This window comes from Pseudoliparis swirei, chromosome 4 (genome assembly GCF_029220125.1).
Source record: "Pseudoliparis swirei isolate HS2019 ecotype Mariana Trench chromosome 4, NWPU_hadal_v1, whole genome shotgun sequence".
Lineage (NCBI taxonomy): Eukaryota > Metazoa > Chordata > Actinopteri > Perciformes > Liparidae > Pseudoliparis > Pseudoliparis swirei.
In genome coordinates, this window is record NC_079391.1 from 18,930,455 (window position 1) to 18,955,148 (window position 24,694).

Genomic DNA, 24,694 nt, shown 5'->3' on the forward strand with positions numbered 1-24,694 from the left:
GTTGCTTCTCTAAGAAACTCCAAACAGACTTTTCCAGCTGGACAGACCTCTTATTGATTGGTTGCGGCTCTGTAATGAGGCATACAATCTGGTCATCTCTGTACCAACTGACGTCTTCTCGTGGACTGGGCCAGTAAAATTTGTTAATGCCATTCTATGCATACACTTGATCTTCAGGTCTTCTTCCACCTCCAGGATGATTCCTGGGAAGGGTTCACCATCATACTTAATGATGCACCACTGCCCAATTTCTTCTTTAGTGAGGACCTCAGGCCGGGTTGGTTCTCTGGTGCATTCTTGAATCGGCCCTTCTACCAAGCTCACCTCCTTCAGCCCATAGCACGGACAGTCCAGTTTGCCCTTGTCAGCCTGGCAAAGACAGGTTATGTCCCTGTATTTGATAATCCCTGGAGAGAGGCAAATGACTTGGTGAATTTTCATAGTTCCTTTCACAGGCACAAGCTGCGGCCCATCCAACATTTCCTGCCCTTTTTTCTCAACTTCTTCTTCTCCCACGAGAAAAAGCTCCACTGAAGTGCCCGACTTTTTTAACTCGTGGAACATGGTTTCCGCATTGGGGATATCTTCTCCATGTTTGACAATTCTGTCAGCAGATCTTTTAAGGGTACCCCCAACACCATCTGGAGCACCCTTTCCATGGCTGGCCTCAAAAAAGTTCCAGCTGACGGCTTGAAAGCCTTTTGAACGGCTCTTGAGATAGTAGGTAAAGTTACCCTTCTGTTTGTACTGAGTTGCTGGGCCGTCACTGAAAACATGCAGGCGATTGATATCAGGGTGTCTCTCCTCACCATGTCCAAAACAGGGTCAAGATGGGCCCAGATGGCTGGGGATCGTGGCGTCTGGAAGGTGAAATGGTGGTGAAAGTCACTGGAGACAGTTCAGCTGCTGTGTAAAGCACTCCAGTGTGCAGGGTTGCTTGCTGGTGGGAACCTCCAAAATGGACAGATTGAATTTCCTTAGAGTACTTACAGGAGTAATTTTCACTGAAATCTACATGAATTAGACATTCATTGCTCCTCAAGTTTTCCCTTAGTTGTCTATAGGCTCCATACTGCCACCGAATGTTAAATATGTGCCTTCTAAATCTGAACAGTCGGTCATGAAAGTCACATGCAAGTCCATCCTCTGTTGTCATCACATTTTTCTTGACAGTGATTGTTGACCTTTTCCCTGGCTCCTCTCCATTATGGATGTTGGCTTCCAAAGACCACTGGGTAATACCTACCTCTATGTTTTCAGGAGCTCTCAGCATTTTATGTGTTGTGTAAACACAGTCTTTACACTCGCCGTATGCACAGAGTTTGGATTTTGGATTGCACATGGTTGCATCTACCATTTCCTCAATATTTTTTGTAGCTGACATGCCTTGGCTGTTTAGAGTGTTGGCCATGAACTGTAGGTTCTCATGAGTTTTACACTGACAGGTTTCTCGATCAGCTTCTGTTGGCACCACAACCCAAAATGGTCTCAAGGTGCAGAAACACGAGTAAGAGACCCGATGTTGATGCTCAGAAAGGAATTTCTGGTGCAGATTTTTCATCGTGTCAGTTAGCAAACGTTTTTGATTTTTCGTCTTCTTTTGAGTGACAGTTTGTTTTCGTCCCGTTGTCATCCGGCTGACGTCATCTCTCAAATAGAATGCTTTTACTTTTGCTTTGCATTCAGCAGGTAATCTGTTGCTCACTTTTCTTTCAAATGTCAACAGCGCTCCATCTGGTCTTTGACCTCGCTTTTTTGAAAAGCCAAGAATTTTCTGTGCATCCCTCTGCAGCCTGTATTTCTCGATAATCTTTCCTATTGTTGTTTTAGCAATTATTTGTTTCTCTCGTTCCTTCCGGGTGTGTTTGTATTTATTTCTGATGTCTTCAATTATGGCTTCCTGCAATAACAATCTTTTTCTAATTGTGTCCTTAACTATTTGATTGCGAAGCAGGTAATTCACCCTAGACCGAGGGGATTTGTTCTCCCCAGCCAAACGCTGGTCTCTCTTTTTGTATTTGTACATTTTTCTAATTTCTCTCTTCAATGTGGCCTCCAGTTTTTCAATCTGGTTCTGGAGCCTCCTTCTCCCCCTTCTGACATTGTTCCGTCCAACAACGTATTGCCTATAACACAAAAAAAAGTTTATTGTCACAATTTACAATCACTGAAACACAAAATGGTTTGCTTTATCATGTAAGATAATTCAAATCCAGATACACACAATCTGCAAATCATTTAACCCATAACTTTATTCTAACCTTGAGGGCCCTTGTTGTGCTGCATTGTCTCGACTTCGAGGTGGAGTGGTCATTACGCTGGCTCTTGCTTTATCCCTAAGCTTTTTCTTCTTTTCTTGCCACTTCTTTCTCTGTTCTCTCCTTTCTCTTTCACTGAGGTCTGACACTTTCTTTTTCCCTTCTTCTCTGTCTTTCTTCCACTTTGCCTTCTCTTTATCCAGGTACTGCTTCCTTCTTTCATTGTCTGAATCCCTTCGTGCCCTGTAGCGTCGCTGCTTTTCTGCATTAGACAACGCTGCCATTTCCTGATAAATACATTCATACCATTAGATATCATATAATTTAATATATATATATATATATATATATATATATATATATATATAACATATATGCATATTAAACAAACAATACATAACAGCACATGCTGGAAATAGTTAATCATCTAGCCTTTTAACAACCCTTACTGTATGTCCACCCTGTTACTGTGAAACATAGTAACAGGGTGGACGGTAACAGGGTGGACATTGTATGCTAAACTTGGCTATTGCTACATGTCTGATGATGATCAAGCTAGCACTTGTGACATCAGAGAAAGATATTTGATAGCTTTATTCACATTTTTTTCTAAATGTAAACATTTTGATCAGTTTCCACAAAAAATGAGCATAACAGGGTGGACATGTTATGCTTTACCGCAACAGTTAAGTTAGTAAAAAACATTAAAAAATTGTTGAAGGAAGAGTGCATACTTACTCTGCTTCTTGAAGATGATTTTCCCGCCTAAAATGTATCCTTCTTCTTGAGTCATACAAATAGTAGCATAGTAAAGGGGCGTGTCCAGAGGGATTCAAATCACAGTAACAGGGGGGACATTAAAACAGGGGACACACACTTTTTAAAAAACTTTAATCAATAAAAATGAATTACCATTTTTATTTTTTATTTTGTGATGAATATCAATAAAAGGGTTACATAACAGTGACACAAATGTAGAATTTGTTTGTATTTGTTTGATTTCTTTGTTTATATCCGTTAGAGAAGTTGAGCAAACATGATTTGGGACACAGCAATTTGGCCTACTTGTGCTAAAATCAGAGTAATTATTTAGCATTTTGAATATCCTGGGGAAATAACATTGATGTTTTATAGTAGAGGGGAATAAACATGTAAAACCAAGCTTTTAAAAATAAGCATTTGACCTTTTACATGCAAAATATATGATATAATGTGTTGGGGACCTAAATGGCACTGAATGCTAGGAATGACCCGTACAGTACACACTATAAAAGTATTTACATAAAGAAAGCACACACTACAAAAGTATTTACATTTTAAAAAGTACACACTATAAAAGTATGTATGCATTCAGGACATCTTCGGGACATCAGGACAGGTGTGTCTGATTTGTGGATACACGATTAAAAAGGAAAAATATATATTTTGAAAAGTTGAATGACCAATAGGCTGTGTCCTCAGCCTATTGGTCATTGGAAATGACCCTTGACAGAGAAGATACAAACTTGTATCCTCCCCCTGCGGACGTCCTGCATCCACACCTCCGTTAGGTATTGCAGGGAGGAAGGTGTACGTTGACGGACCCTCTGCTCTAGTCGTCTTCAGTTTCTCCCAAAAGCGTCAATGATGCTGTGATCCTGTGATGTTGTTTCTAGTCACTCTGACAAGCTGCACTGTAGAGGGGGGAAAGGTGGTCACAAATTGAAGGTTAGAGGTCACCACAATAGGGTTAACCCCAGAATAGTGACCCCACGTGTGTCTACATTAAAAGGACATCTTCATTCTTGAAAACAGGTTCAGACTGTCAGTTTTTCTGAAATCGTTTAAATCCTCACGTATTCAATTTCTACAAGGTTAGAACAGTGTAGGAACAACTGTTCCAACTGTTAAATATCGGGTTTAATGCTTCGCTGAATGGTTGCAAGGTCAATATGACTTTATCTCGAAAAGTCACAACGTGGCAAAAAATACATTTAAATAGCACTTTTAAATTGCGAGTGTGACGGGAGGGCTTTAAAATAGCTTATTTTGTGGAATAATCGGTCCAGTGTTTCATCCAATATAGAACATCCATGTATGATAAACTCAAACTTTTTATATATATATATATATATATATTGTTTTTGTACGCAGTATGCAGTCATCTCAGTGATTTGTTAGAATGCTCTATGCTCGTAAGCAACTATGTCGGCGCATGAACGATCGTCGTGTGTATCATTGTCGCAGAGCGATGCTAGACTATGGTTATATTACATGTCATTTAGCTGACACTTTTATCCAAAGCGACTTACAATCCCGTTACAATCATTCACCGCAGACACAGCTACAGGGAGCAGTTCAGGGTTAAGTGTCTTGCTCAAGGACACAACGACTCGGGCGGGGATTGAACCTCCAACCCCTTGATTGAAAGACAGACCTGCTAGCCACTGACCCATAACCGCCCCTATTGGTTCACAATAGGAATATTGTATTGTGATGTCGTAGTCGTTCTTTCTTCTTTGTTCCCACTTCAGGCACTGCACCGGAAGATTCACTTGGCAGAGTATCACAATGATGCTGAGATAACTATTTTATCACAAAAGGAAGGAAATCCAATACAAGAGCTACCTTGTAATGAAGATGGCTGTTTTGCATTAATTGAGGCTATAGGCTCATTACACTTCTTCATGACCACCATCACTTCTTATATAAACAGACATCTGTCTGCCTTCCATGATAATTAGACCCTTTCATCCAAACAGCTGCATCGGTTAAGGATTAGATCAAACACACGCTCACAGATGTCGCTGACTTCTTCTCCAGGAGTTTTCAGTCAGGGCCATGACGTAACCATGTCGGGTATGAGGACGCCATCTCCGCTCTCTTGCCCCCGATGACACGTCAGCTCATTAATGAAATCAGATAGGACCTGGTCATTGATTTTTTTCCTCTGTTTAACCTGAAATGATTTCGAAAGTTCAGTTTGCTGTCCTGTAAAATAAATATATAACCAGTGGTGTAGTAGTTTATTCAGTGAGCCATTGACTCCTCCCTTTGTGGCTCGGCTGTTTGGGAGCACAGTACAATACGAGTTCCCTTGCCATTCTCTCCTCTGCCTTATAATCGGAGAGCCCTTGTTTACCAAGTGCATGAGGTGACGACAGAGCAGGACTGCTGAGAGCTTTGTTCAGGGCTGACTCACAGAGCACTCACCCTGATGGAAAGTCAACAGCGGGACAGCATGCAGGTAAACATACCTGTTCAAGAATAGAGCCCCAGTGTGAAAGCTGGCAGAGGAAGAGAGGGAGGGGAAAGCAAGATGGGCCAGCAAGTCCAGTTTATGCGGGAATAAGTCATCCATGGAGTTGGATTCAGTCCAGTCCAGTGATCTTCAATCCTCGGCAGAATCCTTGCCTGGTCTACAACTAATCCAACCTCCTGACCTGCAGCCGCAATAACATCTCCAGACTGCCCATGCCAAAGTGCCGAGGAGAATATCATCAACTTCTCACTCAGTTTCTCAAACTTTCATAATAAGCTGGTGCATTGTTGTTTGAGGATAAGCCAACAGGCAAGCTGGGTGTCAAGTGACCCATTAATATCCCATTTAAGGCTTCATCATGGATTGAGACGCCCTATTTACTTCAAACTAAACATGGTATCTTGTTCATGGCAGTGCTCTCTGGACATCAGCCTCAAATAAAGAAACGGACTAGAGGCTGTTTCTAATAGTCTATTATTTTCTGAATGCGCAGGAGGAGCAGTACTTATTAATAGTCATGGCTGGAGGGAACAGTTGCACTGTACTTGCATAAGCACACAACTGTATATTTCCCTGTGAGACTCTGGGTTTGGCATAAGCCTGCAGTTCCTCGTCCTCCTCAGTGGAAACACTGCAGCCACAGTTCACTGCCAGCAGTGCAGAGTTTCTCTCTGACAGCAGCTCGCCGCACAGGCACTGAAACCCAGAGGTGGAGTCATCCACATGACATCATCTCTCTGGCCTGTGCAAACAATCTGACAAACTGGATCTGATTAAAGGGTGCGCATACCTACACACCGTCTAGAGGCCCTCCCAAACCAAAAGGCCCGTCTATCCGTCATTATGTATAAATGTACCGTCTGAACTTGAGGTTTGGCCACAACCAGCTTTAAATCTTCAGCAGGCAAAGGTACACATTTTTTTAACAAATGCAAAAAAGGGCACGTTGAGTATGTAAAAACATTTATTATTGAGGATATCGTATATTCAGCAGTGCATCTTACCAGCCGTGTGGTTTCATTTTAGTAACATATTCCTTATGTTGAGTCTAAACCCGGGTTTTGAAAAAACAAAAAAAGTTTCAGTTTTGTCGAAACTTAAAAGTGTGTGCACGTGTATATTCACTTTGTATTTTGAGATGGCATTTTACAATGAATATACATTTTATGAATCACAGAATATTTGTATCAAGCCCAGGCAAAGAAGCACTTTTCCACTTTAGCTGAATGCCCACCGGCAAAGCACAAGAATGTGAAAACCAAAAGGTCCAAGAAGAAATACTAGCAGATATGACAGTGGACAAAGTCCTCAGATCCAAAAACCCAACGTACTGAACTCAGTCGTTAGAACAAGGAATGTGAGGCCGTAAGGCTAAAGGAAAAGGTTTTGGTCGATGGAAACACGATGTTCACGAGTGATCTCGTGCCCGCTTATTGTTCCTATTACACATTAAACAGTATCTACAAGTTTCAAGTAATCCTGAATTAGTCCTGTAAACCCCATCACAAGCAGGTCAGTGTTCCTCAGGAAGTTCAGTTTGAGGCACGCAGAGCATGTTATCCGTCACACGATGAATGACATGCTACTGCCGAGATGCTGCAGAGCGCGACAGAGGGGAAGTGTGACGGAGGGTGCGCGGGGCGACATGGAAGAAGCCTTTCTGCCTGGGAGACGCCGCTCAAAGAAACATCTGTGGTCCTGGGACGCAAAACAGAAATTGTGTTTGCCGACTGCTCCTCACATGTCAGTGAACTACTTGCTGAACATTGGGCTGTAAATGGCCCCCAAAAATGGAAACACAAAATGTAATGGCGTCATGTGATCGAGATCGTTGTCGCCGTGTTCACTGCGAGAAAATGACTGAAACCTGAAGCGATAACCACCTGGTTACATATTGATGCTGTGAGCACTGCAAGCGTTAGTCTTTGGCATGGTGAAACACCAGAGAAACCCCGTGGGTCGAGCAGACGTCCACAACATCCATCGGACCAGCAGGTCAAAGCCTCGTCAGCCGAGACGCGGGTTCATAGCCCGTTACTTTTACAGTACAATCCCAATATTACTTGATCCGAAATATCCAGACCTAGTTAGAATTTCCTGTTAAGGGACAACATTGATAATAAGAACCAACATAAGCATTTTAACTGGATGAAAACAAGATGTTTAGTTAGAATAAAACCGTTTAATTGTATCAACATAATTTCCCATAAGAGAGTGAGCCAGCATCTGATCAGCTGACCGTTAAACACACAGGTCAAGCTGGCTTTACAAGGCAACCCCAATAAATGATGGTCTGATCACATGGTGACTGATGTTACCGTATGACTGACGGACGATCACCATCCTGCCAGTAAGCGGTGGTTCTCACAGACTGGTCTGACTTTGGCTTCACGTCCCTTTCTGGCGCTGAAGTCAACATCGACTTCAGCGCCGTCTCCATCGTCCTAATGTCAAATTCTGCTTCTTCACTACAGGTATTCCACTGGGAGCGTAGGCCTCAAACTACACTGTATACAGGGCTCCTTCTATGGTAGTTATGGTTTCAACAGAGCTGCTGTTGTTATTGTTGTGTGCGTTACTTGGTAATGTGCATGTTTATTCCACATGATTATCGCGAAGTAGAAAAGCAAAAAGCAGTGGGAAGTCTGGACAGATCACGTAAAGGCTCCGAAAAACCAAATGACTAAAAGCTTATCCGATTTACACCTTCAATAACAATACATAATAAAAATAAGTATGAACATGTGAATGGGGGAGGGCAATTCCAGTTATTTCCCTTCTTCTCAGATGTATGTTCCGGTTGAGGGCGCCTTGCCCCACAGTTTGGCACAAGACTTAAGTTTCCACACAGTGAGATGAGACCAGGGCATTGGCTGAAATTATTCCACATGGTGAGATGAAAGCAGAGGATTGGCTGGGAGGCGGGTCGGGCTCCGTCCCTACACGTCCCCCTCCACTCGCCTCTTGCGGACTGAAAAGGAAAAGCACAATGAAAAGGAGCAAAAGGCAGGATTTATTTTTCTCATTCTCCACAAAATCAACAGAGAAAAGAACGAACCACTGCCAACATGCGACACACCCTACACAGGCCTGTTAGGTCATCAGGAAAACACCAAGTGAATCCTCGAGAGCCAAGCGGTCGAAGTTCCGACTCATTTCAACAGCGCGTGTCAGCGTGTGCAGACAAAAACAGGATGCGAGATGTCGTCACTCTCGAAGCTGCGTGATCACACCGTGTCGATGTCCGTACTGTTAGTTCATTCAAACACTTTGATGCACTGGCACACGTTGAGTCACACTCATGCATCAGACCTGTGCTAGCTCGACTCTGACAGGACGGGGAACTAAAAGAGAGCAAAGGGTCATCACTGGTGACCGACGTCTTGTGGGAAAAACAACATCGTAGAGACAGATGGACGCAGGGATGTTGGAATTGTTCTGACTCATTCTTCCAAAGAGAGCGATACCGGTGGAAAGATAGCATAATGGACAACAACAAGTCACCTGGTTTTTGCAAGTTAAAACAAATCTCAAATGATTGTGTGTGTGTGAGAGTGTGTGTGTCATACCCAGGTCGTTGTTCTTCGTGATCGCTGCGCCAGCTCTGGAGCGAGGTCCTTGCTGGTTAAAGTGGTAGCCAAACCTCACTATGCTGTGGTTCTCTTCCAACATCTTAGCAATCTCCATCTCCACGGTGGTACCCAGCTGCTGCCTCTGACACGCGCACACACACACACACACACACACACATTATAACTTCCCTTTGGGTTAAAGACGGTAACCGTCAGTCAGAGGATGGATTCTGACGGCCACATGAGAAAGTTGACCAAAGTAAGGCCCTTCTTAACAACGCAGGGGGCCAAGACATCGATTCATCCTTTCACGACTAGAGGGTCGGACCATTGCGATGCCATCTTCACCGGCTTACAAAAATAGGCTGATAGGAAAACATCTGCCACCAGACTTTAAACAACTAGGGAACGAAAGCACATGGCTCCCCATTTCTTGTAGAATTGATTTTACGGTTCTTTTGCTGACATACAAAGCTCTGAATCATAAAGCACCTTCTTACATTTAATACATTTTAACTGCTCATCAACCAACAAGAGTCCTCTGAAGCTGGTACTTCAACTGCTCCAAAAGTTGCCCACAAAACTCTTACCTTTTTATTGGATAATGTATTCTATTTTGAGGAACTTATTAATTCTCTGGTCTTTGTTTCCGATGCACGTTTTTTTTATGTATGAAAGGTGTGATGCAAATCAAGTTATTATGACCAGGACTTGTCCCACAGGCAAATGGTTTAACTTATTTTCCACTGGAAACAATCACCCTGTTTTATTCAGGTGGTGGTTTGTGTTCGTTGGCATTTTCTCCAACTGCACAACACAAACATTTTCAACGACTTTAGGCTCTGTGAAACCACCACTTTAGTCAGAAGTTCCCAGTAATCAGCTACCCTAACCCACGATGAACAAAATAGTAATACAAAAGATATTTTATCAATTTTTCGAAATAATATGAGTATCTTGAGAAGAGCAACTGGTACCTGATTGTCTATCTTGATCTCTGTGAGGGTTTCATTGTCTCGCAATGCATCAACCAAAGCCTGCACGCCTGCCCCGGTGATGAAGTTGGACTCCAAGTTCAAACTTTGCAACGTCTTGTTCTCTCGCAGCATTTCACCGAACACCTGAGAGGAGGAAATAAAACAAGGAAGTAAATATGGAGTTGTCAGGTGTCAACAAAGCCAACAAAAGCCCACAAGCCCCTCCCTCTCACCACAGCGATTGGGTCGTTACTCCGGGTTGCTGCCAGGCTGAATTTCTTGACCGTTGTGTTCTTCTCCATGGCTTTAGCGAAGTCCTTCAACGCGGGTATTGGAATGTTCTGGAGAACAAACAAAGACACATGTCATCAGTCCAGGAATAGACAAGCATATGCACACACTGAAGCTCTGAGAGCTTGTGTCGCTGTGTACCTTGATGTTGTTGAGGTTGACCTCTGTTAAGGAGCCGTCATTGCTTTTTATTCGCTGCAGAGTGTCTTCTACATTGGTGGGATTGGGAGGCTCATCAAACACCGGGTTCATCTTCTCCCCTTTGATCACATCTAGAAAAGACACACAGGCAGAGGTACAAATACTGATCCAAATCCAGAGTTATTTTCCTTCTTCCATTCATGTCAATGAGCCAGAGAACGAGGCTGGACCGAGTGCTGGGAAGCAGCGTTCAAGGAAACGCTCGTGCCCTTGCCCTATGGGCTCATGGATGTGGAGGATTGACGAAAGATATAGGTCATTTCACCTGAATTCTATACTCTGAAGTCAAACACTTTCTAAGGAATGAACAGGGAGCCGTCTCCGAAGCTGTATCCCGTCGTATCAACTAGACCGACTTTCGGCAAGTTGCAGACTCACGGAGGTGAAGATTTGCAGCAATGTCTTACAAGGAGCAGTGACGTGGTAACTTTACAAAGCATAGAGAGCAAACAAGTCAAATTGAATATTTTATGGTAGTGGTTTATCTATATGCTTTTCTCAGCGCAAAAAATGTAAATGCTAGCATTGTACAATTAGCAAGCTAGCTAACTAACTAACTAGCTACGACAACTTTACACCACTGGCGTATGTTGTCACCAAGACAACAAACAAATGCCATTTTTTGTCAAATGACCACTGGAAAACTGTTCAACTCTATTTCTATGAAGAACTTCGATAAATGTACTTACTGTTGAAACCATCTTTGGATGCATCGTAAGTCTGGCTGCTGGTGACCAGCGTGTGAACACCCAGGATCGCTGCAAAACAAAAGCAAACCATCGACTCAGCAGCTGTGGTGAGGAATCAGTGTGAACGCATGCGTTCTTCAGGGATCAGTGCATGAAAGATCCAAATCTAGACGCCATAGCAGACATGTTATTTTGCTCAGTAAGCCCTTTAATTGTTTTGCTGTCCCCGCAGACCGACTGTTGTTCCACAACTACAATAAGAAATCTTCATACAGAGTAATGTTTTTTAAGACTTTTAAGCTTTCTCAAACTAAATCATTCTTACCTGCTAGATCACACAGTTCTGTATCTGTGGCACTGGATAGGGCTTCCTCTAATTCTGGATCCAGGGTTGTGACTTCTTCTTGGCGTGTTTCTATCGGTTTCAGCTTCGGAACAAATGCTTTACCTATGGAGGAGGAAGGAATGGGGGGTTTCTTTCAGTCAAAGAAGATGATTCAGCCCCCATAGAAATGGGCAGGCAATAAATTACTTGAATGTCAAAACAACAGAGGAAACAGGTGCACGGTGAAGGTTTTATAAGACGTTACACAATCTCCAATTTCTATAAAACAAGTTCCAGCTGTTACTTGTTGGTTATTGTGACTTGTTTTTTTTCCTTCAGCCATGTTATTGCTAGACTGTTTCTTTTCTTTATTCTTTATTTAAATCTATTACATGGTTTATGCTTTTTCGCATTGCACAGAGAATCAGCACAGCTTTAGTTGGATACTTATTTATTTATATTGGTAAATTTGACAACATTCTAATTACATTCAAAGTGATTGAATGTTCCGTAATAACAACAGATTATTGTCGTTTAGGCCAGTTTATAATATCGGTAATGTGTCTGACAAGGAAGTAGAGTTGAAGAAATATGCTGTCCAGGCCTCGTTTACACAGCATGACAGTCTGAGTAACTATCTGAGTGGAGAAACGGAAAGAAAGAAGGAAGTTATGCAACAATGACTGTAGTCTAATCTTAACTGCGCTGTCGGGGCAACACACACTTGCACTTGATGGACTTCGATGTGCCTGTCTCCTGAAACAAAAACACCCCGAGAACAGCCCCCCCACCCGCCCGACCATCCTCCTTCAGAGTCGGTCAAGCTAGTCAAATTCTTCGAACCGTTCCCAAGTGGGGGCTCTGGCACTTCCTGAAAGCCAGTAAACAGTAAAACACAGTCATTAGGCAGCATCCTGTGCCAGTCCCTCTGGAGCGCCATTTAGCCCGTCAGAGGCCAAAAACAACTCGTCATATGTATGATTCCAAAGGCGCGTATACCAATTGTCTGTCAAAGACAGACACATAATTGTAATACCACCATGGTGCTTTACATGCTGAAAGCAGTACTGTGAAGTTTAAAAACATTTTCTTTTTTCTAAAGACAACAGCACAAAACTCCGGTGTTACTTTTGTGATAAGAGTAACCACAAAAATCAGACCAAAAAGTTTATGAACCTAGAAAATAGTCTCCATACTCTCATTTGTGTTTACAATAAACTTGTTGGATTTTGTTTTCTCTTCCAAAAATGTTCTACGTCAAAATGAGGTCAGCCCGAAGCAATCCTTTAAACTATCATTACATCTTGAGCAGCACATTTGCAGAAACTGATGTATTGCCTTTGCTGTACACATGGCTACCTAATGCCAACGGCAACAACCTCAAACACAATGTTTAACAGAAGCAAGCCGGGAATGCTCCAATTTAGTAATAAATATGTGCCGAAACATGACAAGTCAAGTATGCTATTTAAAACCGTAACTGAAAAATACAATATATACGTCTTCCTTCCAGCCAGGACTTATTAATTAGAATAATGTTCACAAACCTCTAAGGAAATCAAGGACTAACAGAAGGAATGAACAATGGATTATAAAAAACAGTAAGAAAAACACACCCGATACAATAATGTCCAAGTGGTTAAAGCAGGCAGTTTCTCTGAAATATCACACACACACACACACACACACGTTGAGTTTAACAAGGGGACGCGAATCAGCTACATTCCACAAAACCACCGCAGTGATTTGCGTTTTCCATGTTGTCATAGGGCGTGCACACACTCATGCACACACAGACGAAGTATAATTCCTAACAGGCCAGGGAGAAAAATGTCAGCTCCATATTTCTTCTCCAGTGAGGGAGTAACTTTCAGATCTCTTGAGATCCAACAAATGGACAATAATTCCAACCCAGTAATGTTGACCTACTTCTTTCCCTCTGTGTCACACCGTCACATAAAACATCTTCCTTCTTCTCTCTAAGGTTACCACAACTATGTCTTACAACCGGGTTGAACACAACTGGTTTCTCTAGAGAAGATCAGGTTATTTTAGTTAGAGCAACATCGATCACATCCGGATGAGGAGCAGCTGTTTATTTCACCTTTACATCTACCGAGTTGGGACAAAAGACAAAGTCATTCCCCTTTTGGGCATCGAGACTGTTCCAAGGATTTGGGTCTTTTCACTACTTCAATTCCAAAACTAAAAAAATGACTGTTTATTTAACTGTGAGTATCACAACCACATCAAACTGCTGTTACAAAAAAGACGAGTTGTGGGACGAGGACATCTTTTGTATAGCTACAAACATTAGGAAAAGTTACGCAGCTGGACTCACAGTATGCACCGCTGCATGCATCACGGCCATTCAAATAAGGCTTTTGGCTTCGGTTTGCATAGATCTGCCGATGAAAACCTCAGCCCAAGCACAAGTCAAGGTTTAGTAATGTCTAGTGTCCAAACTGAAGTGGCCTAACCTCGATATAAAGAGGGACTCTCTTCTTTGACACTCTCTACCTCCAGTCCCCTGGTCCTAACACACCTCCCGCACATTGCTGTATGTTGCATAAGAGCAGCCAGTCATTAATAATACCTGCCTAACACAGCAGAACAGTAATTACTGCTGTGTGTTTGTCCTGCTGATACAGACATAAACAAACACTTCTTCCCAAGAGGAAACACATTTCCAACAGGTGACAGCGGCGCACTCATGACGTTCTTAATGAGCGTGGTGCACTCGATATAACATCCCGACTGCAAAGACCCACCCTCGCTGAAGGGAAACATTCAACCGTGTCTATATTGAGTTTTACATGACCTATGGATTGAAGTTGATTGAAGTTAATTTAAAGTACTTTAAATGGACTTTGTGCGTTTTCAGTCAAGAGGTTTTAAAATAGTAAATCCTGAGGTTGGAAAGAGGGTGTAGACCAACACACACCTTTTCTCTCCCCACTGAAGGACAGTATGTCGTCTCTGTCCTTGTAGTCCATGGCTTCCTTCTCCAGGTATTTCAGAAGGCCGTCCCTGTTAAATGACCCGGTGTCTTGCTTAGCCGTCTGGTCCTTCTGGCGTAAGCCCGCTGGGAGAAGAGCATTCTGAGGAGAGGAGACAAATTAGACGTGGCAACTAATGAAGACTTCAATACACTCACTATAGACATAGATAAAGGGTATATGATACAATTATGTTCGTTTTTTAAGCTGTTAAAGCATATAGCTGCCCTTTACATGATGAACAAAATATCTATTCATACAATTATTTGAACACTTCTAAAACAATCTCATGCAACAATAAATTCATGCTGCCCAATCCAGACCCATGTCACTCTATCAGTGTTTCCCCCACCATTCCATCAGGGTGGCGGCCCCCCCCCCTGAAATCTCCGCCCGCCACCCTGTAATTTTATCCGCCCCCCTCCCCCCCCCCCCGGTGCCCTTTCCTATCTTAGGGGGGGGCATCGTGAAGGAGTTAAGCTTAGGGCACCAACATGGCTAGCAGCGGCACTAGTCCCCCCCCCCCTGAAGCTGTAAACCTAGGGGAAACACTGCTATATAGTAGATGTACTTTGGCATCATGTTAGCTAAATGTATTTAAACAGACATCATGTTTCATAATAATGTACTGGGCGACAGGTCTGGACTGTCACATCTATGTCTGTCTGTGGGGTAGTTAGCATCAATGACAGATGGAAGAGTTTGAGAGTCACGTGGGATATAGACATGAATTACGAGTTTCTCTCAAGAGGAAGTAAAGATACGATGAACCTGTTGAACTTGATGCACGTGAACTAGAACCACACGGCTTCAAACACCTTCACCCACCACAAAACTGCAACTAATCATTTGTTGTCGGTGAGTCAAAACTTGAGGGACGTGACCAAAGCTGTGAAAGTTCTAACAAACGTGTCTTTGTCTGTGTTGAACCTAAACTAAATGCAAGTGCTTGTTTTTGAGAACATGGCAAATGCTACTTTGTCTATTTAATGACATGAGATTGAAACATTTATATTTCCCCACTGTTTCCTGTGGGGCCCCTCATGGGGTGATTTATATTACTCGGTTTAGATGGAAATTAAATAAAACGCCCAGGCGCGTGGGAGGGATTTTATTGTACTCTCCCGAGTTCTACTCACAAATAAACACACCGACAGTTGGCAGCATGCTGACAGAGCTGTTGCAACCGAGACTCCGCCTTTAAACTATGTTCCCAGCCATGGAGGCCGGCGGACAGGGAGGTGTTGTTGTGCAAAGGAAAAATCCACCCACAGATTTGAATGTGTGATGTGTATTTTCTTCTGTGAAAACTGGAGCATGTCTAACTTTGTAGTTGTGCCCCTAAAATAAGAAAATGTATTATGGCTGCAAAGATTATATTTGAGTGAATAAAATACTTTAAGTAATAAGTTTTTTTTAAAAATGATTCTTAAATTGGCCATTTGCCAATAAATCCCTCTGCTACAGAACTCCCTCCCACTAAAGAGCCCTCAATGACCTCAGGGTCCATCTCTTCCAGGGCCGTCTCCAGCTGTTTGAGCTCCTCCGCCGACAAATTGTTGAGGAGTTCATCTTCGTCGAGGTCCTTGTACTTCTCCAGGTCCTTCTTGAATGACAACGCCATGGCGCCAGCTATGGCTTGCTAAGCAACACTGAACAGCAGACCAATGCCACAACGTTCCCTCTCAGGCTCACTGCTCCAGACCAGGGAGAGGCTTCCTGAGGACACACACACACACAAGCAAAACATTCATGATGATGGGGGCACAGGATGCATTTTAATTTACTTGACTAAATCAATGGAATACCAACGTATCTAAATTTAAATATACATTGTTTTTGTTTTCTCTCTGAAACAATAGTTGACGACAGCTAGGCTGGATAATGGCGCCTTGCAGGGATGCAACACAAGCATGCACAGCTGGAGCAAACAATGAACTTTCTCAGGCACCAAATCATCTGACCACTGCCACGAGGATCATCAACAACTCTTTGACAGTACCCCAATTGTTGTGCTACATCGGAAAACATCAACAGCTTCAAAGAACCAAAAGAAGCGGATTCCCTCTAGATATAAAAATGCATGTTCGCATTTCCTGCTAGAGACAGAAAGTAAATAAAAAATACAGGAGTAAACTGACTAGATGCACTAAAGTGAAGATTAAATAAAGCCCAGATAAGTGAATGAGTGAGGTACCCTGCCAAACAAAACGAAGAGCCTTTGTTTCCCTTTCCCACGCCATGGATGACCACTAAATGACCTCATGATTTCCAACCTGTAAACACACTTGAACTCAAGACTCTACTTTCACAAATGGCTTGCTCAAGCTATTTTGAAAATATATATACACATTTGTGTAAATACAGACAATACAAATACAACAATAATTTACTTGCAGGAAAATTGCACCAGTCTCAATAATTCATGTCAATTGTGAAATACAGCAAAGTATTTAAACGCAATACAGCAGGGGGGGAAACGATTATTTAAACTTTGAGTGCCAGTTCCCTGGAGCTGACGGAGGGATTTCTCCAGTTTAAAGGAATTCCCTCAGAGTCTGACACTTTATGGGTCTCACTATGTTCGGTTCTCCACGATCCAGGCTTTGTCCTGGACTAATTCTTCCCCTCAACTCCTCCATTACACCACCACAACCACTCACTTATTATTATGAGAGTCGTGGCAGGGACATTTGCAAGCCTGAGAGCCAGCAGACGAAGCAGGGGCTCAAATGTCAGCGCCGATGACTTCCATAAAAGCGTCTAAATATAATGAGCTGCATGCAATAAAGCTAAGTTAATGCGTTAGTGAAACAATATAAATGAGTATTAAAATCAGAGCCTAAAAAAAACCTCCAGGCTGTGAATTTTTTTTGTATACAACTTACGAAAAAGGAAAATGTATAATGCATACCAAATAAAAAATGAAATAATCAATATTTGAACACGTCTACAACAGCAGGATTTGATTCACATGACCTCTGGTCGTAACAATGCTGAAAAGGGAGTTTTTGGTCGTCTTTCACAATAAACACTGAGACATCATGGGGCACGAAAAACACATGGAGGCTGTCCTGTGACTGTGTGAAAATAAAGGCGTTGATGTATTCTGACAAAAAGCCATCACATCCAGGTCCGATGACTTCCATTTTCATTCACACCAGTCAAATATTTGCAAGTCAGTGAAAACATATGAAAAGATTTGTCTTGCATAAGGAGTTCGATTTATGACTTTCTTTCCTCCCTATTTTAGATAAATTACCCAGACTAATTCTAAAAATGTGCAGAAGGCAAAGATGAGATTACATATCTAACCAGGATCTGGAAAATACAGAGACAAGGCGAGCGGATAAAAGAGTAATGGAGCATGCGTACATGGATAATGATGGCAATAGGTGGACTCAGGCCGAAGTAGAGACACAGAGGATCTATTCGTCAAATCTGATTGATTCCTCCCTCTCCTCTCTTCTCTTCTAATCCTTCACGACAACAACAGATGGCTGAGAGCCAATAATACTGCAGACCTGTACACTGCCTCACACTGACCAGTACACTCGCGCTACCTTTTGAACACATACAAATCACTGAGGACTGCCCGGAGGACAAAGACACAAACATCTTGATTCAAGTTCGTCTAACAGGCTAGATGTTTAGTGATACAGATAAAGTGATGAAAACCTGGCACATTTAAGAAAGCCCAAACGATGTTTGGCTAACTGTTAAACTCAATATCAAAATGCCTATTTTAGCTCTAAGGGTCTGAAGCTGGAAGAGAAAGATGAACAGGAAGCACTGACTGGTTATTACATTATTATAGAGCCCCACCCCATGAACACAGAGCAGGACTATAGTTAGAATGGCCCAGCTCTGCAACCCATGGGGCAGGAGTGTGCACTTCCTCCCACCTACTCTCTACAGTCTTATTCTCGACTCTTCCATCTCTCCACCTTGTAGTTACTCAGTTTTCCTTTATCCCTTTTATCTTACACCTCCCTACGGGCCTGGAACTTTCAAAAATGATAGAAAACAGATGGAAGGAGCGATAGAGCGCCTGACCATTCTGTCATTCAGGTATGTTCACTGCATCACATTAACAAGTAAAAACAATAAGACGGTATGAGTGTCAGGAGACTAAAATGTGATGGGTATGTCCATATAACTGCTGTGCAGCCCTGGCAATACAGGTAGTGGTGCATATCTCAAACAAACACAAACACAAACACACACTAAACTGTTTTCAAGTGTGCCTTGCCTTTCAGCTCAACAAGGACTTGCAAGGGCTGGAGTCTGAATGACGCAGGTTAAAGAAAGGTTGCCACTTTTCAATAAAAATAAAAAACAACTCATGACTGTTGCTGTTCACTGCATTGCCCGGAAGGGTAAAACCAGGCTGTCTGGCAGGGTTTTCACTTCCCAGTGAAAAGTATGCAGGTCCAACCAATCCTATCTGAGGAGTCTGCTTATCTGCAATACGGCACTGCAGAGGGTGGTATGGTGGGAGGGGTCACCAACAATGCCTTGTCAGCAGCAGTCTCAACTCAGTTACCTAGTGCACACCTTTAGGGGGGCCACCTGCCTTCGCTCTTTGAGGGTATACCCCACTTCCATTATAGCGGTCTTGGACCACACCCTTTCTTCACCATTGAGCCCTGCTGACAAAACTGGCTTTGGACACACACACACATTGCCTCTCATTAGCTCTTGAACAAGGAGTGTGTTAGTGGACTCATGACACAGGTACAGTGACCTTGCACCTATCAAACAAGTCAAAGGGCTGCTGAAGCCACGTCCTTCCACCCGCTCAGTCGTGTGAGTCATCACGACAAAACGATGTCCTAAGAAACACTGGATCGCTCGTCTTAGTCAGACAGACAACCTCTAACTTGATGCCCCGTCTGATAAATGCATAGTCAGGCTCATAGGGATGGGCAGCTGAGATTAAATGCGTCCTACTTTGCAACAATACACACACAACAACAACTATGAACCGATACAGACACCGGGATCATTAGAAGATACTTAGTACTGCCATAAAATGACACACCACACGATATACTATTATATAACCGAGCGAGACCAATACAGTGATGTTCCTTCGGTGATACTTTAGCTGCAGCTAACTGAAGTAGTTTCACACATCTTTTGCATGAACGGACGCCAACTCGCTCCTGACATGTTGACGAGTATCACGCTGACAGTAACCACGGAGTGGTTAGAAGAAGACGCCACACGTTAGCGGAGGTAAAGCCAGACCATACGCTTTATGAGACACTCACGTTGGTAACTGAGCTCGCGTCTCATATGTCTGCTGCAGCAACACCAAGCGGAATAACATGTCGGTTAACAGTTAGCAGCTAGCAGCTAACAGTTGACTCAAGTTGCTAGCCGTTTAACGCGAGCTAAACCACCATGTAAAACACTATGGATAGCAAGTTTCATGAATTCACCTCATAAATCTCAAACCCCTAACTGTATATGTCCTTACCTGATAGTGTAACCTGACTATGGTGTCTCCAAATAATACCAGTCTTCCCGATGAATGCGATGTCTTCTGCGCTTGATTTCTCACTCACTCAGCCCAAGGGCGGTAACACAGGAAGGGTGAGCCGAGCGTTCTCTGAGTGACGTGTGATTCAACCAATAGACAGACAGTCTGCCACACATAAGCCAATGGCGTATTTTACCCCGCCCTTTTAGCTGGAAGAACCAATCAGATAATACAATAAAATATAATTACGTTAAATGATACAAGTGATCTACTGGCACTGGTTTAATAACAATTCAGTGTATGTGGTATATACTTGAGATACCGTTTGTTGTAAGTGACCATACACAGTTACACTATTGAAAGCTGAGATGGGTACTAATTGAAATCACATTCATAATTTCAATCACAACATAGGACCCTATCTATCCTCCACACACGCACACACGAACACACACACACACACACACACGCACACATAAATATATCAACAGAGCAAGAATCCCTCTTTCAGGATGAAAAGGGATGGGTGTCATACACACAGAGTAGACAGATGTGTAGAAAAGTGGTAACGCTACAATTGCATAGTCTGGGGATGAAGCAACTTTAATGTGCCGCCAAGCCAACTCCCAAATAGCACAGAGACCTGGAAAGGCAGACTATACATACACGCATGGAAACCTCAATTCTTTATCTCGTACCACCTGTCGTTGTCTCCCTCTCTCACACAATTACATACACTAAAAACCTCCCTGTAGCCTTGATTGTAAAGCTCAAGGGGAGCTCAACCTCTCTGTAGCCTACTACACTGTGTTGCACAATATGTTCACTGTAACAAGATGCCTTAATGTAACACTGAAACTATGGGAAGAGATGTAGGTGCTGGAATCAGATGAACAATAGTATCCAAATCAGCTAAATGGGTTCAAATATACTGAGATGAAGTCTTCTTTGCGGACATTGTAAACCAGTGTTACACACGAGATAAATGTACTGTACTGTCTGTACTGTCAGAAATTGTCTTTTGAGACATTGGTCAACCTCTTCAGTGGCTAGTGTGGGTCGATATATGGAAATAATTACAAATAAATGACATTTCTAAATCTTTTTGAAACACATACATTATATATGTATATTGCATGTTATAATGCATGTCCCACTTCAGTTTGTGTTTCAAAAGGTTGTGTGGGGTAACTGGTGGTTAAATGCCACCATCTGGTGGTTGATAATGTGAGGGACTTGACACAGATGCAATACGAACGTGAGTGCAGTAGGGGTCACAACATAACTGACTGAAAATAATGACTGAGACCCTATGTCTCATGTTAATCATGTTTTCTATGACAGGGTGCAGACAGATAACCTCTATCCAACCTCATCACCCCAACATTAAAATGAAATGCATTGCAATTCATAGCAGGTATAGCACATTTGTTCTAACAACTTTTAACTTTTAACTTTTAAACCCCCCTTGTATAATTGAAAGAAACATGCTCCCATCTGACTCACTTGCTCGACCTGTTTATTTTCCACTAATTAAAGACTGAAATTAACTTCAGTCCTTAACAACACCATACAACTCAAAAGGCCCTTTTGGCTTAATCAGATTTGGCATATTTCCTCATCAAAGACGATGCACTGCTGGCAAGGGTGATATTGCACTGATTGCTCCAAACACCCCGTGGGTACAGTTGGATCAGGGAGATGGGAGATGTTTTCATGGTAACGTTGTAACACAAGAATCATAGTCAAGTTGCAACTCCTTCCTCTTGTCATGTTCTCTTCCGTTTCATTTGTTTTTATCGATGTTTACAAAATAATGAACTTGACTGAGTGACAGGCACAAACATAAATAATAAACTGATTTGAAGTTCAATCTAAAAAGTGACGTCTCACATTGAGAACACCATTTAAAATGAATGCTTTGATCTCCCTCCTCTTTTTGTAGTGATTACATTATTGGAGTATGTCCGTGTTCATGTCATGTGACTTTGGTTATTTAACTGGGTATTTCCCCGTTCCTCTGCCATTCTACAATAATTAACAGGTGCAGGTTGATATCTCATCGGGACAAAAGACACTTGGAAAAAAAAGATTAGATAAAGGGGATTTTATTGCATGCCAACTAATTTACGTGTGCTATTGTCAGTTGTGTACAATGTAAACACTGGAAAATTGATATTCAACATTTAATTATCAGTTCAAGCAAACAAATAAAATCTAAATGAGTTGGGCGTACAGCCAATTGTATAATTGTACAGTTGAAACAACATGAAGCCACTTTGAGTTATTGAACATTACAGTTTGTACTTAATTCATCAATTGGGTCAAAAGATTATGTTGAAGGAGCAAATATGGACTTTACAAATGTAGAGTGTAAAAGTTACCCACATTAGGAACAAAATGCAAACCAAATGCTTTAAGCTAATTGTGGCAGCTGTCCCCAATCTGGCCTCGGCTGCTGGCTGGTTGCCAATCAGTCAGCAGCCGATGCTGCTTGTATAAAAGGGCAGCAGAGCTGGAGGGACGGGAGAGTGAGCAGAGGCGCAGGTTGTGCGGTCTGCTTGTGCGTTGTTGGCTGACAAGTAAATGATGTCTTTCAACCAAACCTCGTGGTTTCGGGCTGATCCTTGGTGCTGGAGGGGGAAACCCACGGGTAGTGGTCTTGGAGCTGCTACACTGGAGCCCAACACCAAGGATCAGCCCGAAACCACGAGGTTTGGTTGAAAGACATCATTTATTTGTCAGCCAACAACGCACAACCTGCGCCTCTGCTCACACTCCCGTCCCTCCAGCTCTGCTGCCCTTTTATACAAGCAGCATCGGCTGCTGACTAATTGCCAATTAGTCAGAGCAGCTGACTGATTGGCAACCAGCCAGCAGCCGAGGCCAGATTGGGGACAGCTGCCACACTAATAAAGTAGAGGAACTTGTTACACGCAAGTAAAGTTAAATATGTATTGTATGTTGGACCAACACATGCTTATTTATTGTAGTATACTTACACTTAAGTTTAAATAACTTAGGAAATTAAAGTGAGTCAGGAGTACTTCAAACTTTACTCAAGATATACTTTTGACTAGTATAACCTCATGAAAATAACTATTTCTAACAAATAAATTATTTCAAGTGAAATATACTTTGTGCGCATTCCAAACAACACATGTATTTAAGTTTGGCTAACTAATGTTACATGTTCTGCAACTACAAATGTATCACTATTATTTACTTAAACATCAATGTCATCTACTTGCCTTAAAACGACCAACTTCATGTTACTTAGAACAAAGTTAGAAGTCTTAGATAACTTAAGTGCGTCAAACATCCTTAATAATTAAAAAAAGGTTACGAAGCCATTCGTAAATGTGACAAAGAATCAAGTGTTTCACGGTGATCGCACTGATATCCCAGCTTTGGAAAATCCCTTTAATATATTTGTTTAAGCGTTTACTGTGTAGTCTAGCTCGAAAACAGTTTTATGAACGGTTGATAAACCAGGTTCCTCTCACAGAGGCCATCCAAAGAGATCCTGCACTTAATAGCTTTGGCTCCAGATGTCACAAGCCTACAAAGTTGTGACAGAGAGCTGCTGAATGTTTCCCTTCAATGTGAAAGGATCTCTCAAGTCCTGCTTAATGTGGTGTTGGACTAGAACAGAGAGTAACCATCTAAGTTTAGTCTCTAAAGACCTTACAATGTGGGACTATTTTACTACTATGGTACAACGTCATGCTATTAACATATAACATAATCTGTCCATCTATAAATTGGCCTTCCTGCCTATAACTTTAAAACAAAAGATCAAGTCATAAATGTGTCTATGATGTTATTAAGTATTGTTTAAACCAGTGGTCCTCTACCTTTTTTGAGCCACGGACCGGTTCCGTGTCAGAAATTTTTTTCACGGACCGGCAATACAAATGACGTAATACATATGACGTCATACAATTATACGAAGGGCATAAAGTGCCAAAACTACAACTCATCATTACGCCGAATTCGTGTGAGCCGTGCGCTTGTTTACCTGCAACGAGCCGCTAATGGAGACGGCGACAGACGTGTGTTTGGTCCGCTGCTCCTCACCGAGTTCTGGTCGCTGTCATTAGAACACCGGCAGAGTTGTTGTGTGAAATGTCCCTTAAGGCCACGGTCATTTGCATCTCCAGCACATTTTTTTCTAGCTCGGACGGGCTCGATTCACCGGGTGGGTTTGTTTACAAATGGGTTGCAGGTCTATTCTGTTGCAGTCGGGTCTTTTGTGGTTGGAGTACCGCTCAAACTCTTTTAAAAGCCTCTTCCACCCGGTCAACGTCTGAAACATGTAGAATGTTCCGCTGTTCACTCGCCCACAGCAGCGACTTCATCGGCCAACTTGAAACCAGTTGTCATTTCCCTGAAGTGACAGAATTCATTGAGCAGGTTGAATCTGTTTGAAGATTCTTTGTCACTGAAATGTGCCGCCAGCAGAGGGTTCGGCGCGTGAGACTCGCCTGCAGCGATAAACCCGAACTTTAAGACTCCTGAACGCGGCTCAGACGTACACACGGGTGGATCCGGTCCTTTTTCAAAATAAAATATTTTTCCGACTGATTTAAAAAAAAAAAACATTTAAAACTTTATTTATTCACTTTTTTTCCGCGGCCCGGTTCCAACCAA

The 24,694-nt window shown here is 42.4% G+C and overlaps 2 protein-coding genes across 7 annotated transcripts; both read right to left on the reverse strand.

The window, feature by feature from the left end:
• Positions 1-805: 805 nt before the first annotated feature.
• Positions 806-2,410, reverse strand: LOC130192662 (uncharacterized). The gene is made up of 2 exons (XM_056412769.1): positions 2,262-2,410; positions 806-2,126 (listed from the first exon to the last, which is right to left on the reverse strand). The coding sequence occupies exons 1-2, from the start codon at positions 2,312-2,314 to the stop codon at positions 806-808; spliced, it is 1,374 nt and encodes a 457-aa protein (XP_056268744.1). The 5' UTR covers positions 2,315-2,410.
• A 4,035-nt stretch (positions 2,411-6,445) lies between these two features.
• tmod2 (tropomodulin 2) lies at positions 6,446-24,645 on the reverse strand. 6 transcript variants are annotated; one of them, XM_056412093.1, is made up of 11 exons: positions 20,039-20,122; positions 16,052-16,272; positions 14,499-14,655; positions 11,555-11,677; positions 11,230-11,298; positions 10,481-10,611; positions 10,282-10,389; positions 10,049-10,192; positions 9,069-9,213; positions 8,812-8,843; positions 6,446-8,470 (listed from the first exon to the last, which is right to left on the reverse strand). In XM_056412093.1, the coding sequence occupies exons 2-11, from the start codon at positions 16,175-16,177 to the stop codon at positions 8,183-8,185; spliced, it is 1,323 nt and encodes a 440-aa protein (XP_056268068.1). In that variant the 5' UTR covers positions 16,178-16,272; positions 20,039-20,122; the 3' UTR covers positions 6,446-8,182. The 6 variants fall into 6 exon arrangements, with proteins under 6 accessions (XP_056268068.1, XP_056268067.1, XP_056268065.1 ...); XM_056412092.1 differs by lacking the exon at positions 20,039-20,122 and adding an exon at positions 24,063-24,645 and having other exon boundaries at positions 8,812-9,213; XM_056412090.1 differs by having other exon boundaries at positions 8,812-9,213.
• Between the last annotated feature and the right edge of the window lie 49 nt (positions 24,646-24,694).